At 39.7% G+C, this 22,826-nt stretch overlaps 1 protein-coding gene across 1 annotated transcript in view; it reads left to right on the forward strand.

The window, feature by feature from the left end:
- LOC119557881 (carbonic anhydrase-related protein 10) overlaps positions 1–22,826 on the forward strand; it is a 76,856-nt gene that overhangs the window by 49,437 nt on the left and 4,593 nt on the right. Inside the window, exons 3-7 of the mRNA XM_037870881.1 lie at positions 1,845–1,895; positions 5,952–6,088; positions 6,903–7,115; positions 18,867–18,962; positions 20,043–20,264. Coding sequence (XP_037726809.1) covers positions 1,845–1,895; positions 5,952–6,088; positions 6,903–7,115; positions 18,867–18,962; positions 20,043–20,264 — 719 coding nt within the window. The remainder of the gene's footprint in view (positions 1–1,844; positions 1,896–5,951; positions 6,089–6,902; positions 7,116–18,866; positions 18,963–20,042; positions 20,265–22,826) is intronic.

The following is a 22,826-nucleotide window of genomic DNA, read 5'->3' on the forward strand; positions in this document are numbered from 1 at the left end:
TCTGGGTTGCTTTGACCCAAAGTTTGGCTTGGCTAAATAGTTATATATGGGAATTTGCAAAACAAATAATATGTAGTTTATAGAGCTATTGCTTAACAAAATTTCTTTGTTAAATATAAGTTTCTTGAATTTTGTATAAATGTTATTTAAGGATCTGTTACCAAAATAATATGACCCAAGTTCTGCCCAAAAAAGGAACAACCTCCCAAGGGTTCGTTAGAAAATATACCTGTTTTTACCTAATAACACCCTCCAGAAAGTTTCACAAGAATATCTGGAGTGGAACCCGAGTTCGTTGGGGTTTTTCCCCGAGACCGAGGAACTCCTTGCCGGAAACTACAGTGCATTTCGCACTGCACCTTGTGGGGAACGGGGGGGAGTGGGTGGATTACTAAGAGAAGGGGTGCGGGTGGTCTGGTAACGCGTTTTAATGACTCAACATTTCTTGACTTTGATTCGAGTCGCGGAAGGAAAGAAAGAGTGCAGGTTGCTGGTCCAAAAGGGTTGCTTCTGGGCAAAGGCATTGGCCCGCTTTTTGTCGGCTGTCAAAATAACAAAGTGCTTCAGCTGCATTCCCAGGCCAGAAGCCAGAAAAAGTGAGGTGCAAAAAAAGGGCCAAAAGGCAAAAAGTGTCGATGAATGTTAAAGTTAACAAGTGACGGAAGTGAATTTACGGGCGAGCAAAAAGCAAAAGGCAAAAAGAGCAAAGCAGCCGCAAAACAAAAACGAGCCAACGAACCGGCGAACAAAAAGCGAAAACCAACTCGAACACGAAAAAATTAAAAGGCAAGTAAGCAAAAATCATTTTCACAAAGTGCAGGACACGAAGGACAGCCCGAAAAAGTTTCGAATCAAATTCGTGATGCCCTATCATAAATGCAGAAAAAAAAGTGGCTGCTTAAACGAGACAAGTAAATAAGTTATTCATCATGTTTTTAAAACAATGGAAATGTGCCATTAATTTAGTGGAAAGGCAGTGTAAGGAATCACATTTATTATTTAGGGGTCTTGAGTTCTTAAACAAAAACCATAATAGTTAATAAAATGAAAACATATTTATCAAAAATAATGAGATGAAAGTTGTATATTTACTTTTAAATATTATAATTGGAGTATGTTATAATTAAAATATTATGTTCATAGAAACAAAAGCTGTAAAATAAGAAATATATAGTTTATGTACATCAATTTTAAAATATATATATGTTACAATGAAGAATATGTATAAAATAGAATATAAAGCTTGAGTTATATTCTATTATTTAAATGTAATACCAATATTGGGACCTTTAACCATATGTTATTTTATTGAAATTATATTAAAGAAAGCTGTAAAAATAAAAAATGCTTATGTTATGAATATATTTATAAAATAACAATATTTATTATAACGAGAAAACATATAGAAAATATATTATAGGACTTAAACTATATTCCATCATTAAAATATATGAATAATATACGCACCTTACATAATATGTAAGTTCATGGTAATTAAATAATATTTAAATAAACCCAAGCTTATATATTTTAATTGGGGTTCTTGACATACAAAGATATCAATAGTTGTAAAGGGAAAATTCTATACAAATAGCCGTTTCGAAAAAGTCAAATTGAAACGAGAGCGAAAGTCATTAAAATGTAAAATCCCTTGCAAGCTCCCAGATATTTTACCTGCACTTTTAAGTCCCCACCCGCAGGTAAACATTATAAGGTATTAAAGCTGGCTGCATATATATTGACCCAATCAGATCTTTGACATGTTCGCGGCTTATATTCATCAACTCGAAAATCGAAAACTGAAATCAGAAATCTGATGCACTTTCCCCGCTTTCTCTTTGCAGTTCTGCTCGCCGTCAGCTGGGAGGACTGGTGGACATACGATGGCATCTCGGGTAAGCTTTTCCGCTTTTCCGGGAGTGCCGCCCCCGTTTAAGTTTCATAAATACCAACAACAAAGTAAATTTTAATCAAAGCTCAACAATAACCACGGACGGAAGCGGAAAGTAAAATTTTCAGCCAACGAGCAGCACGCGTCGCTACAGCAACAAAGTTGAAGGGAAAATTTTGTGTGGGTGGGGAAAATTCTAGTGGGAGGGGTTGAGAGGGGGTAGATGGAATTGCTTTTCCACCTGCTCGAAGGGTCGCGGAAAGGCCATGGGCGATTCTTGTTGTTGCCGGTGTAAAACGATTTTCTCAGCGACTGAAGCTGCACGCGTGAAATGCATGGGAAAAGAGCCAAAAGGAAATGGAAAGGGGGCTGGAAAATGGTTGGGGGGGGGGGGGGGGGTGGAAAAGCGGAGACGAAGCCGATTTGCAGCTGTCAAATGGAAAGGCAGACAAAGTATTCAAAGAGCCCAGCGGAGAAAGAGCGAACTTTCCTTTTTCCACCCATTGTCTGGCGTTGAAACGTGATAAGCAGAGGCCCAGACGTTGCAGAAGAAAGCGAGAGGGGGGCTATAAAGAAAGCGGAGAAAGGGATAGAGAACAGAGAGCCGAAATGCCATCGCCATCGGAGAGATGGAGAACAGTTCGCCATGTGTCACTGCTGGCGGCGAAATCGGGGCAAAGGTCCATGGAGATTATGTCCAGACAGGACGGCAGACAGCCGATAAGCGTTGCTCCGTCTCTGTCCCTCGCTTTCTCTCTCCCCCCTGCCACGCCCCCCTTTCTCTCGCCCCTCGCCGCTCGGTGAAAGCATCTTTCTTAATCTTATTAGAGACACAACGGCGACGCCATTTGCACAAGACAAATGCATAAATAAGTTCAAGTGCTTTGAATTTTGAATTGGATTTGGCGAACGGGGCAAAGAGAGTGCTGGAAATTAAACTTAAAGTGCATAATACCAAAGTTCGGCAGAAGAATGGTGCTAGAAATGAACAAAGAGTTAATAAGTTCCTTTGAGTTCTAGAGATTCGAAAACAATAGATGTATAAAACAGGATATGCCAAATTTTAAATTCAATTATTGTTCAGATGAATAACAGATTTTGAAACAACACGGGTCATTTTTATTAAATGTTTAGGCCTTCGTCTGAGTAATATTTTATGTACAACATATAAGATTACGATCTATATATGTTGAGAAGAAATCAAAAAATGGGAGAGCAACAACCAGGAATTTGTTATTTATAATGAATTGGATTTTCCGTGACTAGAATAAAAAATAGGTGTAAAAATCTAAAAATGAAACAGCAATAACCAGTGATTCCAAGTTCCATGCCCCCTTTTCTCGCCGTGTAAAAGCCTGGAAACAGGGGTATCTTGTAACACGTGTTGTCAACAAATTGCAACCGAAATCCGAGGCGAACTTTGTGTCTCTTTTGGCATAAATAAATTTACATAAGCATTGCATGCATGTCGCCTGGAGGACTCGAAATCCCTCGTCAGGGGGCGCCACTGAGCCACTGAAATGGTAAGAAATGGCAAGGGGGGGTCAGGGGCCGAATGGCAAAAGGTTGCCCCGAAAAAGACGGCTAAGCCTCAGCTGCAGTTGCAGCTGCAACGTGCCACTTGTTTAACGTGATTTGCACTCCCAACGAGCCAAATAAAAGCGGCCAAACGGAATCAAACGAAGCGTGCCTCATGCCAACGCCTCTAGTCTTTGGTCTTTGGCACCACCCAACTAACTGGGTTAAGAAAAAAAAATAAAACCACCCAGCAAGGCAACAGCCCGTGGATCCACTTGCACCTCCATTTCCACATCCACATCCATATCCCGATCCAGTCAGCCAAGCCACTAATGTTGTTAATGGCTGCTAAAATCGTTTGGCAATTGCCTCATTGACTCGACTCCAGACCGCAATTTAATAGACTCGAGACTGCAACATCCTCGGCGTTATCTGAAGACTTCTACCCGTGCTCGAACCCGTACCCCCGACTTTCCCTGCCACACTCCGCGAAATTGCACTGGCGATGAGAACGTGACACGAGTTTGGAATCCTTAAACTTCATTTTTGGATGAATAAAATATGTGCACATATTTATTTTAGACAAGTTTTATAATCATAGAACATTAAATTTTAAAATTTCCATTTGGATTTAGTAAAATCCTTAAAATCCCCCCATAATGTATAAAGAAATCTTAAATAATCATATAGTATTACATTTAAAATGGTACTGGATGCTTTTTTAATACTTCAATTTTATTTGGATTTAATAGGATCCTTAAAATTGTCCTTACTTAAATGAACTTTGTATAAACAAGTTTAATAATCATAAACCAATAATTAATATAGACCTTTGCCACATTTAAAATCGCTTTGATTTGTTGAATAAAAAATGAATTTTATTTAAATTTAATAAAATCCTATTTATAATCATGAAATATTTAATCAAATAATTAATTTGTTATGGAAGTATAATTATATTTTAACTCTTCAATAGCCTTTAAGTCTCTTTATAAGGCAAATATTAGGAAAATTTTCTTTTGACAGTAGAAATGATTAAATAATAAGTACGGATCCTAGATCTATGATTAATTGTTAAAGGTTTTTCTTAAATCTGGCTATAAAACAAGAGCTTGTATCTTGAGAACCTGTAACACAAAACTAATCCATTTTTTAGATCGCCACGCTCCAGACAGTTAATTGCTTAACCCATTTAACGCCCGTGGCATCTCCAGTTTTTCATCAGCCACACTGGTTATTTTTCCCACTCTTAGGATTACTTTCCCCGTTCCTCGTCCCTTTTTCCCATCCGCTTTTCTTTTGGCTTTCTTTTTGGCTAATGCGATGGCGTCGTTGAGGTCAACAATCGCTTAAACGCGAGTACGTGGCATATCTATGATTGAAGCTCCTGATTGCGGCCTCGCAGCGAACGTGTTGATTCCCAGGATGCCCCCTCACCCCCTATTTTTTCCACCGCCCAACGCCCCTGCCAACCAGACTACGTACTACGTGTCGTATACGCAATGCGACTGCAGGCGAAGCATTTTTATGGATACGACTGAGGGGAGAAGGGAAATTCAAGGGGGAATGTGTGCCATAAATGGGATTACAAGTGGCTGGAACGGAACGGACTCGAATGGAACGCCCAGAAGAGGTTTTAATAATGGGTTGATCCTTGAGCAAGCAAGCGAAAAACATGGGGAATGGCAAGGGATAAACTAAGAATATAAATAAAAACCATAAACTCAATTAAGACACAGCCAACCATGTAGAATAAAATGTAGTAGAACACCTGTTAGTTGGATTAAAACTATATGGGATCAGCATACCCATAAAGTACATAACGAAATTACCCATAAATCCATAGGTCCTCAAACCAAATGAAACACTTTCAATTGCTGAAAATACAAGGACCATAGATTATGCGAGCCCAACAATAGCAAATAAACTCTGTAGGGGAATGTCTTGCCCGGGGAACTGGCCATAAAAAAGGCGGCCTATTGTTTTTTGGGGCAGCTCAGCTTGATTTCATATTGCCATAAATTAAGCTGCCGAGTTGCCAGATAAAGTTGGCCAAAGCCAGGGAAAGAGATGGATATACCAAATAGACAGAGAGAGAGAGAGGGAAGATAAAGCTGCAATTTCAGTGTTACAGTGGGACTGGAAAACTAAGCAAACCGCACGAAATTAAACAAGTCAGGGGCTTCCGAAGAGGGGGCTATATGGCTTAGTTGTGAGGCCAGAATCAAAGAGACGCAAAACCAACCGAAAAAAAAAAACAAAACCAACGCAGGCCAACACCTATGCAGATGCAGACAAATATTGTAATGGCCTCTGGACGCCCCCTCCCTTTTAACCCCCTCTGCCATTATGCAATTTGTGGCAGGTTTTTGCAGCACAGCCAACCAACAACCCACAATTGTGGTCGGCTGGAAAACTTTGGAAACAGTTTGAGGCGAACTGGGTTCATAAATCTTCCTGCCACCCTGGAGGGGCACAGGGATACTGGGATCGATTCGAACGGCCCGTCTAATAGAGTGTACTGTCTTTATACCCCTTTCAGGACCCGCCTTCTGGGGGCTCATCAATCCGGAGTGGTCGCTCTGCAACAAGGGTCGTCGCCAGTCGCCGGTCAATCTGGAGCCCCAGCGCCTGCTCTTCGATCCCAACTTGCGGCCCATGCACATAGACAAGCACAGGGTGAGTCGAGGGTTCCCCATCCCCTCGAGAAATCTAAAGATATACCATTTATTCTTGACTTTGTTTATTATTGCAGTGCTGAGCAATAACTCATGCTCTTTAGTTATGTCTTTACATATTATCCTATTGTTTTTTGGGGACCTGTATATCATATATATCGAATTTTGTTTATATTAAAAAGCCAAACTTAAATGTATTTCCTAAAAGAAAAGACACTTATTAATTTTATGGGTAATAGAAATCCCCATTTTTTCCTTTCTAAGAGATACCTAGCGTGATCACTAATATCTATGTATAAAGAATCGTATAAAACTGTTTCCTATAAATTAGGAACAGGCATTGATTGAGCCCAAATGCCTGACCTCTATTTTTGAGGTGGTAAATTAGGTTTTTAATATTATGTCTGATTTTTTTTTAATTTAAATTATTTTAAGAGTTGGCTATATATAGATATATAATTAATATTCGATACACAAAGGATTCTTAATTATTTTATTTTATTTTATTTTTATTTTTTTAATGGAACATGCTTTTTTCTTATAAAAAGTATAGCAATCTTAAGTCGTAATAATTTCTTTATGCTCTATCATTTATTTTAAGAGCAAGAGCTTTTAAACCGTGTATTCTTTTTACAGATTTGTCTATTGGCATCTTAGTGTATAAAGTTAAATCATTAATGTTTACTTTCCCATAATATATTTTTGACGTATCACCTCTTAAAGATATCAGATTTGGATAGATATATCATAACAAAAGAAATATATTTTTAAATAAATCTCTTATAACCTATTCATAACCCACCTATCTCCCCCAGATATCCGGACTGATCACTAATACGGGCCACAGCGTCATCTTCACGGCCGGAAACGACACGGTGGCCAACTACGACGGCATGCAGACGCCGGTGAACATCTCGGGCGGACCGCTCTCGTACCGCTACCGCTTCCACGAGATCCACATGCACTACGGTCTGAACGACCAGTTCGGATCGGAGCACAGCGTCGAGGGCTACACGTTCCCGGCGGAGGTGAGATATGTGTATATGTGCTCTATGTATTACCCTGAACCCTGTACTTCCACTGGTGTCACTCTCAATTTCCGGCCCAGGGTGAGGCCTAAATTTAGCTGGGGACACTTTGACACTTGCCGGGCCTCAAGGCCTCCATGGATGCTATTTCGGTTCCCTGCCTGTCAACAGATTTCCCTCTTTAACAATTCAATTGTGTCTGTTTCTGTTTCTGTTTCTGTTGGTGTTGCTGTGTTCTGTTTCAGCTTCTGGGAAATGGAATGGTATTTCATCAAGGGTTGGGGAGTTTTCCAACTTTTCTTGCGTCATTTCATTGCCATCCAGCCAGTGGCTGTAAACTTGTTAGCCCGCCCGCTCAAATATTTACACAGATAAACGAGCGGAAGTGTATTTGATCAGCATTTAATGCAGCAAATGTCGATTTGTCGCTGACAAAAAAACATGGGCGGGGGCGCCAAGGGGGGCCAAGGGGGTGGCAAATAAAATAAATAACAAAGTCAAAAAAGTCAAGAGCTCGGCGTCTTTGTCTGGAGTCCTCGGCGTTATCATCAACGCGACGACGTCGTCGCCAGGTTCAACATGTTGGGGACTCAACTCGACTCGGCCCACTTGTCTGGCGCTTTGATTTTCCACCCAGCCCGCCCCAGTCCTCGCTTTTCCGCTTTTCCACTTTCCCGCCCCCAGGCGCGTCATTCACAGTTTTTCGGAGCGGAAAATATTGAAAGGCAGTTAAGCTTAGTGATAGAATTGATGTCTAGTCTGTGGCGATAGAAGTATTTCTTTAAGTTATCAATGGGTTATATTTTTATACCCTTGCAGAGGGTATATTGATTTCAGTCAGAAGTTTGCAACGCAGTGAAGGAGACGTTTCCGACCCCATAAAGTATATATATTCTTGATCAGCATGACTAGACGAGTCCATCTAGCCATGTCCGTCTGTCCGTCTGTCCGTCTGTCCGTCTGTCCGTCCGTTTCTACGCAAACTAGTCTCTCAGTTTTAAAGCTATCGGGCTGAAACTTTCCCAAAAGTCTTATATCTTTTGCAGGTAGTATATAAGTCGGAACCAGCCGGATCGGACAACTATATCTTATAGCTCCCATAGGAATAATCGGACAAAAAAATGAAAAAAAATTATATCTTTGGTGTTTTTTAGCATATAAACTCCTAAGCTTGGAAATAACAATTTTTAAATAATTTTGAATTTTGAATTAAATTTTATCGAAATCGGACGACTATATCATATAGCTGCCATAGGAACGATCGGAAAATTTGTGGAAAAATAATATGAAAAAAAATTATAGCTTCGGTGTTTTTCAACATATAACCTCCAACGCTTGGAAATAACATTTTTTAATTAGTTCTGAATTTCGAATTAAATTTTATCAAAATCGGACGACTATGTCATATAGCTGCCATAGGAACGATCGCAAAATTGGTAGGAAAATAATATGAAACAAATTATAGCTTCGGTGTTTTTTAACATATAACCTCCTACGCTTGGAAATAACATTTTTTAATTAGGTCTGAGTTTCGAATTTAATTTTATCAAAATCGGACGACTATATCATATAGCTGCCATAGGAACGATCGGAAAATTGGTAGGAAAATAATATGAAACAAATTATAGCTTCGGTGTTTTTTGACATATTATCTTATACTATTGGGAATATCATTTTTTGTGTTTTTAAATTTAATAATTATAGCTGCAAGGGTATATAAGCTTCGGCTTGCCGAAGCTAACTTCCATTCTTGTTTAAATTGAATCTAAAAGATTTTATCTGTATACTTAATATATTTTTTATATATTCATTACATTGATATATTTAAATATTTAAGGCAAGTGCTGAGAAAACTTAATTCAATTTAAGACAGTATTTATTTGCTATGTGTAAATAGTATTTTATTGTCTAACGAAGATACTAAGGTGAAAAAATGCTTAATTATTTATTAGTTGGCTCAACGTTTTTCAGTTAAATATTGAAAGGAACATTTCCAGAAAGTCAAGAAATTGTAATTTTGTCCTATTCTTTTTTATATAATTTAATTCACTTTTTAATATATAATGCATAATTTTTTCTTACAATATTTTAGTTAGTTACAACTGATTTTAAGAATAGGCTTTTTAAATTGCGAATAGATTTTAATTTTCCTTAAGGTATAGTTAAATGATTACTATTGTCTTAAATTGCTTGGCACTATTAATGTTTTTCAACTTGTTTGAAAGATGGTTCCAAAATGTTGTCTTATCTCAATATTTCTGGGATCTATATATATATGTCTTATAGTATAGGGATTATATAAGCTTGAGCAATTTCTCCCATTAAATTTTCCCTTAAAACTTAAACTGAAGTTTCATTCCTTCGGAGTGAATGATATAATAAAGCGTCTTCCTGCAGACTTTCTCAGCCTGCTCCTGATGGCTGATGACTTTGTATTGTTTTATTTGTACATTGTTTTCGGGAGGCAGGAGGGACATATTTATGTGTCATATGGCAGGCGTTGTTGCGACTCGCTCAGACACCTTGTCTGTTTTCCACCCCACCTACCACCACCCACCGCCCACAGCCCCGCCCCACAGTTTTCCCCTGCATTTTCCGGAATGTACACATGCGTGCTCTCGCCCCTTGTTTGTTTGCTGTTTGTCAAATATGATTTAACCTCGCCGGGTCCGTGTTTTGTTCATTTTGATGTCAAGTTCACACACAGGCTCGCTTCAGTTGATTTGCGAGCACGTTATTAAAAATATGTAAATACCCGCGACTCTCAACAAAGGATTTTGGCTTGCCACCGTCTTAGCTGGTTATTTATTGCCCGGGACTTATAACTAACTGCTAGTGCCAGCCATTGACTCAATGACTTCTGAGGATGTGGCCGGAATCCCTAATCTCTGACAAATTCCTCTGGCCAGATGTTCATTAATTAAAGGCCCAGCTGTTGCTGCTGCAAATTAGTTAGTGTCTAGTGTTAATGAACCCATAACTTTCGTCTTGCCACCAGATTGAGCGATTTAAATCGACAATTTATGGGCCCAACACCTTGTATGTGGCACTTTGTAACACTTTTAGTGGCCATCTCTCTGATTTGTCATCTTCAAAGGGCAATTGGCTAATCTGAAAATATTTAATGAGGATTATTGGGGATTAAGACCACAAACGAATAATGTTAAACAAAGTTAGGTGGTCAAAAATAAAGGTTGGGTCACTTTCTTTAAATCTTACACTTCTTTACAAGAAGACACCATTATTTAATATTTAATGCAGATATTTAGCCACCAACTTTTAGAGATTCGTAACTTTGAGCTTGGTTTTTGATGTCTCTAGAACGATGTATTGTGTTCAAGAAGTGAAGATTGGGGTCACCTTTTTTTTTAAATATCACAATTTTTTGAAAAATGGATAATTAGATAAGTAAAATTAGATTGTAGATTAGTTTGATTTGTTAAGATTGATAAGATTTGTTTCCGATTAGTTAAGATCTGGACTTTAAAGGTTCAAATTGGGGTCACCATTTTTCAGGTGGGTTAGCTGTTTTAGGGAATGCAGAGTTGGCTAGGCTAAAATTTCCTATTTAACTTCTCTCGTTTTTAAGTTGGTGCTAATAATGGGTTTTTAGTCGTTTTCTTTTCTGCTATCGCTCAGCAAGAGTGGCTCGCCTTCACAGGGCAAATTCCCGAAATCAAGAACCCTCCTTGGCGCTTTTTTAAGAACTCCTCACTGGCAAAAGGGTCCTCCGCTCCCCGAGGGTTAATCCTGTCGTGCGTCTGTCTGGTCCTCAGTCCTTGGTCCTTGGCCACTTGACTTGACTCGAGTTGAGCTGAATTGAGATGAGTTGAGTTGAGTTGAGACGGGTTGAGTTGAGTTTCCCTGAGTGATGTGCGACACAGTTTTCATTTTCATTCCCAAGTCGCATTTCCATTTCCATTTCCATTCTCGCTTTGCTCGTGCGGCGCTTTTGTCTGCACTTCCCCCCAGTGATTTTCCACTGCTTTTCCTTTTTGCTGCCAGGCAATCAAAAAGTGAGCCGCAGCTGCCACAACAAACTGCAGACTGCCGACTGCAGACGACAAACAAATAACGTTATAAATCTGTTGCATGTCAGCAGTTGGTGACTCGCAACCTTTAACCGCCGACTGCCGACTGCCGAGTTGCCGCCAATGTCAACGCAAATTAATTAGAAACCCGCCCAGGGGTGAAGCTCTGGTCCGCTTCCGCGAATGACAAAGTATGCCGTGTATTTCGGTTAAATTACTTCGACTCTGCCTGACTCTGGGACTCGCAGACTCCAATTTCCCCGCCTCGAAACCTCGGGACCTCGAGAACATCCCGACAATTTACCGCCCAGCCCTCCCGATTCGTCCTTCCGATTTGTGCCAACAATCGGGTGATTAAAACGCATTCTGCCAGTCTGCCTTCTCGGTTTAAGCCCAAAGTGACAAACAATTGCCAAACTGAAATGGGAGACGGAATCCAATATTGAGATTGAGACTGCGACTGCGACTGGGACCCACTTAAAAACTGTTTTTAAACGAGGCAACAGATCTGAAAAAAAGGAAAATCTAAAAATAAACAATGCTGATTTCTGACTGATTGAAAAATCAAATTTTATAAGAGGCTGTTATATATAAAATATATTTATTATATATTTATATAATACAAATGTATAATTAATGTAATTTACAAAAGGCCACGTCATCGAGGAAATCATTTATGAACTACCCCCTCCTTGGGTACTTATAATTCCCAATTAGTTCTAGCTTAAAATGTACGACCTAGATGCTATGGTCAGCCAATATTTTAGTTGACCGGAAGATTCCATGGATAGTGTGTTTGTGTTGTTGCTTGTATAGTGATAGCAGAAGGTATATGGTTATATCATTATCACTAACTAGGTCGGGATGCAGTGCATCGAGATCCTATTCCGTTATACATAAATATTTAGTCTTAAAGCAAGCTGAATATTCCATTATAAACAAATATTATAATAGATTGTTTAACAGTTCAAGTCTAAACAATTGCTTTTCTAAGACTAAAATAAAATAAGTTTTGACCTTTGAGTAATTTTTAAGAGGTTTAATACCAGTTATTAAAAATACCTCATGTTTTCAAAAAAGCTTTAACAACTCAAGGCCGAAATGGTTGAATAACCAAAAACCCTGTCCGAAAATATAGACAATATTCGAAATTGGCCCAATCAACTCATTGGAAAAATGTGGCCAGGACAGGCAGGGGATCCGAATCCCGGTTCCAGTTTCAGTTTCAGTTCCAATTCCCGTTACCCGGAAGCCGGCTGTCTCCGGCCAATATAGGGCATTTTCCGGCCGTAACGAGAGCCGCCTTAATGGGCCCCGCCTCGGAATTTGATCTGCCTTAATGAATTCGTAATTGGCAATTTTAATTAATCCCCATGAAATCCGCACAAGATTGCAGCCGTGTCTTGGATTTCGGTAGCCTGTTGTCATTGGATGCCAGTGGCGCACACTCACACCTGAAAGGTGATTGCCAAGGGGGGCAAGCTTTTCCAGGGGCAGGGGGGTAATCCGCGCAGCTATGCGTTATTTCTATTTGCAATGCACAGTTGCCTGATTTTGATTTGTTTTGGGCCGCGGTAATTTAGCACTTGTCTTGTGGCTAAAATTTAATCACCAGGGGTTTGGTTTTAAGGGGGTTAAGTAGTGGGGGGGGGGGGGGTGGTTGAGCTCTGTGATTAGCGATGGCTTCGTGAGGCCAACTATCGCCAAGGGCGTAGGCGGTGGGGGCGATTTTAACAGATAAACTGCCATCCGGCAGTCACGTGCCCATCGGCGGGCCATCCAATGGGTTAACCCCCTTCGTTATGGTCAGATTTACCCCCTTAACCTCCTTAAACCCCCCACCGCCTGCGGTTGGCAACCACTGGCAACAACACTGGCCCAAAACGACCAACAACCGGCGATGGCTTAACCATTAATTTACGCGCTAACCATGAAGTACTTAAATATACAAATGTATCTGTATCTCTATCTGTGTGCCTGAGTGACTGAGCACGAACGAACGCCAAAATATTTGCTGCTAATGAGGTCGTGCTGTAATTTTAGCAGGTCCCCCCCCTCCCCGCCTCGCCCCTGCCCGCCAATTTCCCCGGAAAATGTCGCTGTACACAACCCCTTTTCGGAAAATCCGTTTAAAGGATAACCAACAGCAGGCGGGCGAGCAGGCAGCGATTAAAGCACGTTTTTTCCACCTTTTAAAACGCTACTAAGTCGTTAATGGGGAACTGAGTGGATTTTCAGCGGGCGGTTAATGAGTTCGGTGAAGTTCTTGATTGGATTATGATGCCAGGTAAGTCGGGTGCTCTATGGCGAGTTTACCAAGACGGCGTTCAAAGCGTCTGGCCAGGAGAATTTTGCAAGTGGCTTAAACGTCTAGTTGGGTCATCTGGAGGCGACTAATAAGGCGGTAGTTTCAGCTCGTGTTTGATGACAGTTTAAAGGTAGTTAAAATTAAACTGGCTATTAACTGGAACCTTAAACTGTTTTTAATTCTTTCTTACAATGCAAATGATCTTGAAAAGGTCCTTATATTTTCAGAATTTGTGTTTACTTTTAGGCCCATGTATATTACCAAAATATTTTGTACTATATTTATCATTTATTGGTTAAAATGTAGTTTTTCTTAAACTTTTATAAAGGTGTCTAAAAGTATGCAGTGAAAAAACGAAAGTTGTGAATATTTCGCTGCATACCTTTAGTCATCTTGCACCATTCGGTTCTGTGTGATTTAAGTCAGTATGCTCCTTGCCCGTGCCTTACAATCTATAGCCAGCCATCTAGAGTTCCTTTGTTATCCTTAAGGACTGCCTTTGCCCTCTCAGCGTTTCCATTTGGTCGCGTTTTCAAAACGCCAGCAAATCGCATTCGCCTGCTCATTTCTCTGTTTTTCAGTCGCTTAGTGCTGGGGTATAATTAGCCGAAAGTGCTACAAGTGCATCGGGAAGTGCTCGAGGAGGAGGAGGAGGCGAAGGTTGTCCAGACAACCATGACAAACTGCGGCCAGAAATGGAGCGATCTGGGTCCGGTAAATCGGCTCCTTCCTCTTGATTTCCTCGGCTTTCTCCTGTTGGTGGTGTGTGTGTGCGTGCTTGACAATGTCCCCAGTGCGTTGTTAAGCTAATTTGCTTCATTTGTCTAGAAAACTGACACAGACCAACGGGAGAAAGGAGAAAGGAGGAGGGGGGATCGGAAGGGGAGCAGACCAGACATAGGCGGCAAAGTGTTGACATGAGGCCATGTTCTCGGCCTAAACCACCAAGCTCCCAGCTCCCAGCCTGCCTTCCTGCTGGCCATGGCCAATATTATCGTGCCCGGTCAGTGCAGCACGAAAGCCAAGTCAAGCGGCTGAAGGGCCAAGAATGCTGCCCCCCTCGTCCCGACTCCTGAATCCTTCCGCCTTCGTCCTTCGTCCTTCCACATTCCACCTCCATCAACATGCCCCGGCCAAACCAATAAGCCCACTGTTACCTCTGCTAGGAAAAATATTTGTGCACAGTGGGTGATTTCGAATGGCAAAGTTGACTATTTAAATCGACTATGCTAAATATCAAGAATCTTTGGAATGTTTATAAATAAAATGTTTAAAAATGTAAAAGCTTATTGTAAACTTTAAGATCAATTAACTTTATTTTAAAACAACTTCAATTGCTACATACAGAATACTTTGAATATTTATAGCTATTGATTAAATCCCAAAAATTTTTAAATATATATATAATCATAAAAAATACCAAACTATATTTTTAAAACTCGTAAAACGAATACCTTTATTTTCATTTGGTATATATATTTAGTCATAAATTTAATACTTGTAATATAGGTAAAATGTAAACCTTGTTATCTGCATTTATTACAAATCACAGAAATCATATAGGTTAAGAACAAGCCACAAATTATTAGCACCTTATCTTTGCACTGAGAATGAGCCATGAAAATGGTTATCTGCATTGATTACAGAATAATTTTATGGGGTTATTGCCATGATAATTGATTTAGAACAGTTTTTGTAGCTATAGTTAAAAATAGCGTAAAGCCATGAAAAATACAGGGTTACTAAACTAGATAAGGCCAAATTTAAGAAGGCTTTTATTGAAGAAAATGTTATGTACTTATTTATTGAATTTTTACATACAAATATGATTTATGTGGTATATTCCCATATAAATTTTATTAATTAACGAATGAGTATAAGGTATTTTTATTATTTGCTTCTTCATTTTTTATTTGTTTGGACTTCTTTTATAATTTATTATTTTTTACCCTTAGTTTCTCTGAACTACCCCACTGTCAGGGCCTGCTTATTGACTGTATGGTGGGGTCTATGAGGCAGAAGGACCCACTGTCCCGACCAGGCAAAGTTTCACCAGCTGGCGTCGCGTTGGTCGCTTTGACTCCTGCTCCTGCTGTGGGGTTTAACCAGGGGGAACCCCCGTCCAAGGACTACGGACCGGAGTACGGACTACACAGGACTACAGACTAGGCCTGAGTCTGGGGCTCTGGGCTCTCCGGTCTGTGGAATCCATGCAGTGAAAACATGTGTAATTGATCTGATTAAGTTGCCTTTGCTCTGCGTGTGTCTATCTGTGTGTGTTTGGGCCAGCCTTTCCTCTTTGGCTGTATGTGTTTATGTTTGTCTGTGTTGGCCAAGAAATATGCCAGAGGAGCTTGCTTTGTTCAAACAAACACTAGGGGGAATGGGAATGGGAATGGCTAAGGAAGGGGAAAGGAAGGTATATGGAAGGGGTAGGGAAGGGGTTCCCCTAACACCGCTTAGGCTTTTGGCTCTTTGCGTTTTGGCCGGCTTGTTGTCCGGCTATTTGCTGGTACTTACACTATTTGCCCTTGTTGTTGCTCTTGTTTTTATTGTTGTTGCTGTTGTTTCATTTATTGTTGTTGCTGTCTTTATCCATGTATCGTTGTTGTTGCCTCGCAGACACACTGCCTTGTATTTATTTGCTTTGCCACAGGCTTTGGCTGTTTAATGAAACGGAAATATAACATTTTAGTTTGCGGTCAAATATTGTATAATTTTCCTCCCCCACAGCTCCAATCCATTGTTGTTTTTGCCATTAGGCACACAAAAAGAAAAGAGGGGGTAGTTCATTGCCTTTATGATTCAATTTCATAGATATTAGGCCCAAGGTGTGAAGGCATACGAAATTGAGCAGGCTGAGAGTGGTTTATGTATTGCGAAATTCAATTTATAGGTTGCCTTTGGAAGGGAGGAGTTTAATTTGATTTAGGTGCCATTGGACCAAAAGTAATGGGTTTTAATTCGATAGCATTAAATCTGTCTATTTACGGGTTAAAGTTTACTTGATTGCTAGACTTGGGGGTTTTTTCGAAGAGGTCTCTAAAAGTATGCAATAAAATATGTTTTTAACTGCCGACTTTTACACATCTTTATATTATGTTTTGCCAAAAATGCATTGTTTAATATTTGCTTATTCAAAGGTGGTTCAACCTACATCGTCCACTCCAACTTTCATAGTTTCGCAACTAGTTTTTTCTTCTAAATTTTTAATTACCAACAAAAAGTGCACCATCTGTTGTTCAAGTGGCAAAGCTGCTTGGCTGTTTAGTTGTTCGGTTTTCTCATGCAGTTAACACCCAGAATCTGCTCCAATTTTTGGGTGTCTGAGCAGGAAGCTATTTTGTTTGAAGCTCGGGACGTGGCCAGTTCATCGGTAGGAAACTGAAGGGTGCCATAAGGACCTTCCCATCTTCAGTGTGCCATGGTCTCGTCAAAATTTCATTTGCATCAGCATTCCCAAATATACTTAAGTATATGTACATATACGCTGGGACAGTGCGTTTCGCAATTGATGATGATGATTTGGTGAAATAATCAATTTCATAAAACGATATACTAAGTACATTATAACACAAAGGTCAATAAATCAGATCTTTTTCTTGATTACTTATTTAAACCCAATTGAAAGTGGTATATGCTTAAATGTTTGTAGATTAAAACTAGTTTATTCTGAAATCACGTATATAGAATTTAAAATATTTTCTTGCCTACTTTTAGACACCATAAAAAGTGATTTAAAAACCTTAAAGACTTAATTTCTTATTTTGGAAGCTGCAGTTACTTGCGAAATGCACTGTACCCACCGAGCTCTTCATTTTTGATAGAAACTTCTGTTCTATTTGCATTAGTTGCCATTTTTGCCACCCCGTTTTCCGCTGCTCCGGCAATTGCAACTTCACCAAACACTCGGGGAAAAGGAACTTTTGGGGAAATTTTAATTTAATTTAATTTTTATTTGCCTTGCTGGGCACACATTAAAATTGCAGCATGTAGTTTTTTAATATTTAAATGCACGCCTCGCCGCCTGCCGCCCTTCATTTCCTCGCTTTCCTTGCTCTTTTCAGCCATTCTCCTTTTGGTATGTGCAATTCCCAGGGAAAAAGAAGAGTTAAAAGTCGGAACAGGACATGTGGCAGGGGCCTTTGGGGGGGCAAAAGGGGGTAAAGGGGTTTCAGGACTACTACTATTAACTGCCCAGCGCCTACGGCCATGCCCACTGGCCATCAGTATGTGCTCTCTGCTATTATTATTATTATTTTTACTATTGTCTGCAGCATTTCCTTCCGCTCGGTGCGTCTGGTCTGGTCAACCAGCGAATGCACTCACACCTACGCTCCTCACACACACACACACGTGTAGATACTCATGGGTCGTGAAACAAACATATCCCACACCCAAATCCCCCGAAAATCCATATACACATGTTACACAAGCTCACAGGGGATGCTTGAAAGGTAAACTCAAAGGAATATTTGGCTTCAAAGGCTGCAGGAGATTTGCTAATACGTTTCAACACACAATGAGTATAATCTAAACCTAATCCATTGTAATGCAAACAAAGAAATAATTAAGATATTTTAAAAATAGATTACCTTTAAATTAATTCCTATATAAGTAGTTCCTAGAAAATATATTGATAACCACATTAAAACTAACTGCATTTCTCAAATGACCTTATAAAGGAATAATATAATATAACGATCTGATCAACAATCGACGATTATTTTTTAAGCATTCTCGATAACCGATAAATCTTTTGTGCAACCCTCGCTTTAAGCATTTGCCTTGGTATTCATTTTGTGGTGCCGACTCCCGCCTTTCCCCTTTCTACTACTTTCTCCTCTCCTATCTTCTTTCTCCCCTTTCCCTTGGTTCTTCCTCATCTGTAGGCGTTTTGTTGCCAACATGAAACAAAAGTGCAAATGCAGACGTGTCTGTGTGTTTGTGGGTGGATGGGATGGAAAAATCTTGGCCCTTTTGGTGTCTTGGCTAAAAGCAAAATATTTGCTGATTCTGTTGCTTGATCTTCTATCCAAACTCCAAATGTGTGTGTGTGTGTGCTTTTGCCCACGTGTTCTAATGTTTGTGTTTGTATTTGTGTTCATTTTGTTGATAGTTGGGATTATTTTGGGGCAATTTATGCGAAACAAGGCGAAAGCTTTCGTTGACCCCAGCCACGCCCCCTTGTTGTGTTGGTTGTCACCGCCTCTGTATGCATTTGGGCTTAAATTGAGCAACAATAAAGTTTTGGCCACAGCACACAAGAAATAAAGAATGGAGGCAGGCCAGACAGGCAAAAAGAAAAAAAGGGAAGAACTCACTAGACCCCAACCATATATCTCACTCTGCCTCTCTCTCCATATATATTTCTCCTACTGACTCTTCATTTCCCCTCTGTTTTTCCCCCAGATACAAATATTCGGCTACAATTCCCAGCTGTATGCAAATTTCTCAGATGCCCTCAATCGCGCCCAGGGCATCGTGGGCGTCTCCATTCTGCTGCAGGTAAGTAATCCCCCAAGGGGCTAAAAATTATGAGCGATAAATAAACAATGGCTACGATAAGAGCTATATTTAAGGCGATTTTTATCGAGAACTTGTAAATACACTTCGGGCTTGAGATCACTTTAAAAGGTGTCTAAAAGTATGCTGCTAAAAATAGAATCAGACCTTTCTGAATGATTGCACGGAACTTTAGATCTCAAAATATATTGCGGCATACTTGTGGACACTTTTATAAGTGTCTCAAATATCAAAAAACATTTGTGGCGAAAAATGGTCAAAAATAAAATTTTTAAGTGAGAATGTCAATTGATTGGAAATTTAATTTCGATTTCAGCTAGGTATGACATTCCATTTGTTGGCCATTAATTTTATTTTTTCGCCGAAAATAATGATTTTTTGGGGTGGAAAAGGGATGTTAGTTTTTTTGCGAAAAACCGATACTTTTCTTAGACCATTTTTCTGTAACTTGGTCAAAAATTGTCCAAAATCAAAAAGGTGCACTGTTATGAACAGCTAACAAGCTAGATAATAATTCGCATTTATTTTCTGTCTGATCCTATCAACTACAAATTTTCGCAAATTTTTACTCTTTTTACAAGGGGTAGTATCATCTAGTTTTGTGAAAATTGGTCAAAAATTAAATTTTTCTGGTGTGAATGTGAATTTATTGGAAATTTTGTTACGAGTTCAACAAGGTATGATATTCGATTTTTGAGCTATTACTTTTCTTGTTTCGGCCAAAATACTGATTTTTTTTGGGTGGAAAAAAAGGATTTTAGTTTTTTTGCGAAAAACCGATTTTTTTTCTTTGACCATTTTTGCTGTAACTTGGTCAAAAATGGTCAAAAATCTAAAAGGCGCACTGTTATTGAAAGCTAACAAGCTAGATAATTAATCGCAGTCATTTACTAAATGATTCTAAGAAAACAAATTGTTTGCCAATTCTCACATTTTTTACACCCTTGTTTTTTTTTTTGGTAAATTTTGATATAAAGTGGTTGCAAAGCTCTAACGGATACATATCCTTTTTTAATTTCTGTATATCTGAAGTTCGCATTTTAACTTTCTTCCACTTTATAGCTTGGAGACCTCTCGAATCCGGAGCTGCGCATGCTCACCGATCAGCTGGAGCGCATTCGCTATGGCGGCGACGAGGCGTTTGTCAAACGACTCTCGATTCGGGGACTGCTTCCCGATACGGATCACTACATGACCTACGATGGATCAACAACGGCACCAGCCTGCCACGAAACAGTCACTTGGGTGGTGCTCAACAAGCCCATCTACATCACAAAGCAACAGGTATTTAGGAATATACTGAAAAGTATAATGATATTCGTGTAAACCTTACCATTAATACTTCAAAATATGTATTTACTCATTTTATTGTTTATATCAACAGTAAATATTTCATTTATAACTTTATAAATCGGTTTTTAATGTGGAGATTTATTTTTCTTAATAATTTTGTAATATTGATACTCGTAGTAAGGTGTTATTACTTAAAAATCGTATATAATATTTATTTAAAATATTAAAATACTTACATCTTATTAATATCACATTTGCGGTTGCCCAGCACAGATTAAAAAGTCGTCGAAATAATTTCTTCCAAGCGAATTCATCAAGTTGCCCCTCACCCCACTCCAAACTCCTAAAAACAAAAGCAAAAAACAAACATTTTGAGTGATGAGCACCTTAATGTTTGTTAATTAGTATACAGTGCTCCGATGTCCGTTGCTCCCCGGCTTCTTCTGTTTTATTAGCTAATTTCATTTAAGTTTTAAATTGAGTTGCTGCTGGAGGAGCAACAAAGTGGATAGTGTCCATAACTCAAAGGAATGGCGAGCAGCGCGAGGAGCACACACACACATTCAGCTGAAAAAAGGCAGGGGAGAAAAAATTTAACACAAATGTTTATTAAGTGCAGCGCTGTAATAAAGACGCCAGCGGTGGTCTGTGGGTGGTTGAGGGTCTGGGGGTCTGAGGTTCTGAGGGCCCGAGAGTTTCTGGGTGGTTTCAATGGGTTTCTGGAGCGGTTGAATGGTGGCCAGCGGCATACGTGTAAACAATGTAAACAGGGCGGGGAAGGCGGGAAATGCAGGGAAAAGCGGAAGAGGGACACCAACACACACACGCGACTGCAGCAGGCAGACTCATAAAAACTTCAACAAGCTCAATGGCACCCATGGGCACATGATTACAACTTGTGGCAGCCATGGAGCTCGAGCTCGAGGACGAGGACGAGGACGCGGACGAGGACTCCGGTCCACGATTCTCCGGCAACGTAATTTACTGGCTGCACCGCACACACACACGGAGAAAGAGACGGCAGGAGAGCGGAGAGAAAGAGACAGCACCTTGCTGGCAAAACATAATTTACCAAATTAAAGTAACACCAGTGGGGCCAAGGGGGGCGAAATCGGGACAGAGAGCACAGGAAGCTGCGCGACATGAGCTGAAATTGCAATTAACCCATTAACTCGCGCTCTGTCGCAGACGGAAAGCCGGAAGATGATGGCATCCACAGTGTTAAAGGTTTTAACACCTGTTCTTAAACTGACTTTGATGGCAACACTCATTTTTTTTTTTCAAAAAAGCTATCTTTCATTTCTAGAGGTTTAAAATAGTTAATTAAAATGCCTTAAAGTATGCTACGAAATTTGTAAAACGAAAGTCAATGAATAAATTGCAAGACCACTTTTAAAACCTCTAAAGATACTGGCCTGCTTCAATCAACATCTGAAGATCTAAAATAGATACTTAAGCTGACTAAAAGGATCCTATGATATATTTAATAAACAAATGTGGAAAGAATAAATTCGAAGTCTATTTTTAGGCGCCTTTTAAATTATTTAAAACCTCTAGAGATATTATAAACAAGGTTTTTAAAACCCTTTTTAAATTCAGACTTCGACAATCTTATGTTTTGAGCCTAAACTCCATGTTTGTTACAAAACCACTTCATTTTAAAACCACAATTCAGCCAGAAACGGGCTTTAATCCTTGAGTGCCATTTAGTGTTGCATACTTTCGGGACATCCACACACACACACACACACACACACGTGTACCCAACTTAATTCACACTTGAACGGGCAATCCGGGGAGGACCCCCCACCACCCCCTGCCATGCCGTACCGAGCCCTTAACCCACTGAAGCCCCCGCTCTCCTCAATCAACATCAACCCGGCCACGTTGTCGTGAAAAGCGATTTTGACGGAAGTCAATTGATAAACAGATTGAGTAGATTAAGTGTTATTGACTCGTTGTTGTTGCTGTTGCTGCTGTCGTCTCATCGATGCTTTTCTCTCTGTGTGAGTGTGTTGGGAATATGTATCCTTAGGGTTTTCTTTTTTTTTTTTCTGTTTTTTGTTCAGCGAGCGCTTATTTTTAGGATTAGCAATTTGTGTCAAGCTTGTTTTTTGCCAAGTGCGGATCGATGATGTTGTGTGTTTGCGCAAAAGTTTATAATTATGCACGTTAAAACGGATGGATGGGCTCTACGGCTTATCTTCATCGGCGGATTGGCTTATTGTCGAGCCATTGTTGATCTACTTCCGTGTCTCGATGAGGCTGGTCGAGTTGCGGGTGAAGGCACTACAGAAATTGTGATCGCCATAAAGGGAATGGATTAAAACAACTTAGGGAGTGAAATTTAATCCTGGTTATTTACCAAGACTTAAATGTTACTATTGTGGGATGCTCTTTGGCGTGAAGAAAGACCAAATGTTAATTAGTTGCAAGCTCATTACTCATACGCACTGTTGGCTGCATACCTTTTAACCGTATCATATAATTAATAATCATAATTAAATCATGGCAGATAACTACGCTTAAAATATTATTTTTATAGGTTGCCTT

This window comes from Drosophila subpulchrella, chromosome X (genome assembly GCF_014743375.2).
Source record: "Drosophila subpulchrella strain 33 F10 #4 breed RU33 chromosome X, RU_Dsub_v1.1 Primary Assembly, whole genome shotgun sequence".
NCBI classification, from domain to species: domain Eukaryota; kingdom Metazoa; phylum Arthropoda; class Insecta; order Diptera; family Drosophilidae; genus Drosophila; species Drosophila subpulchrella.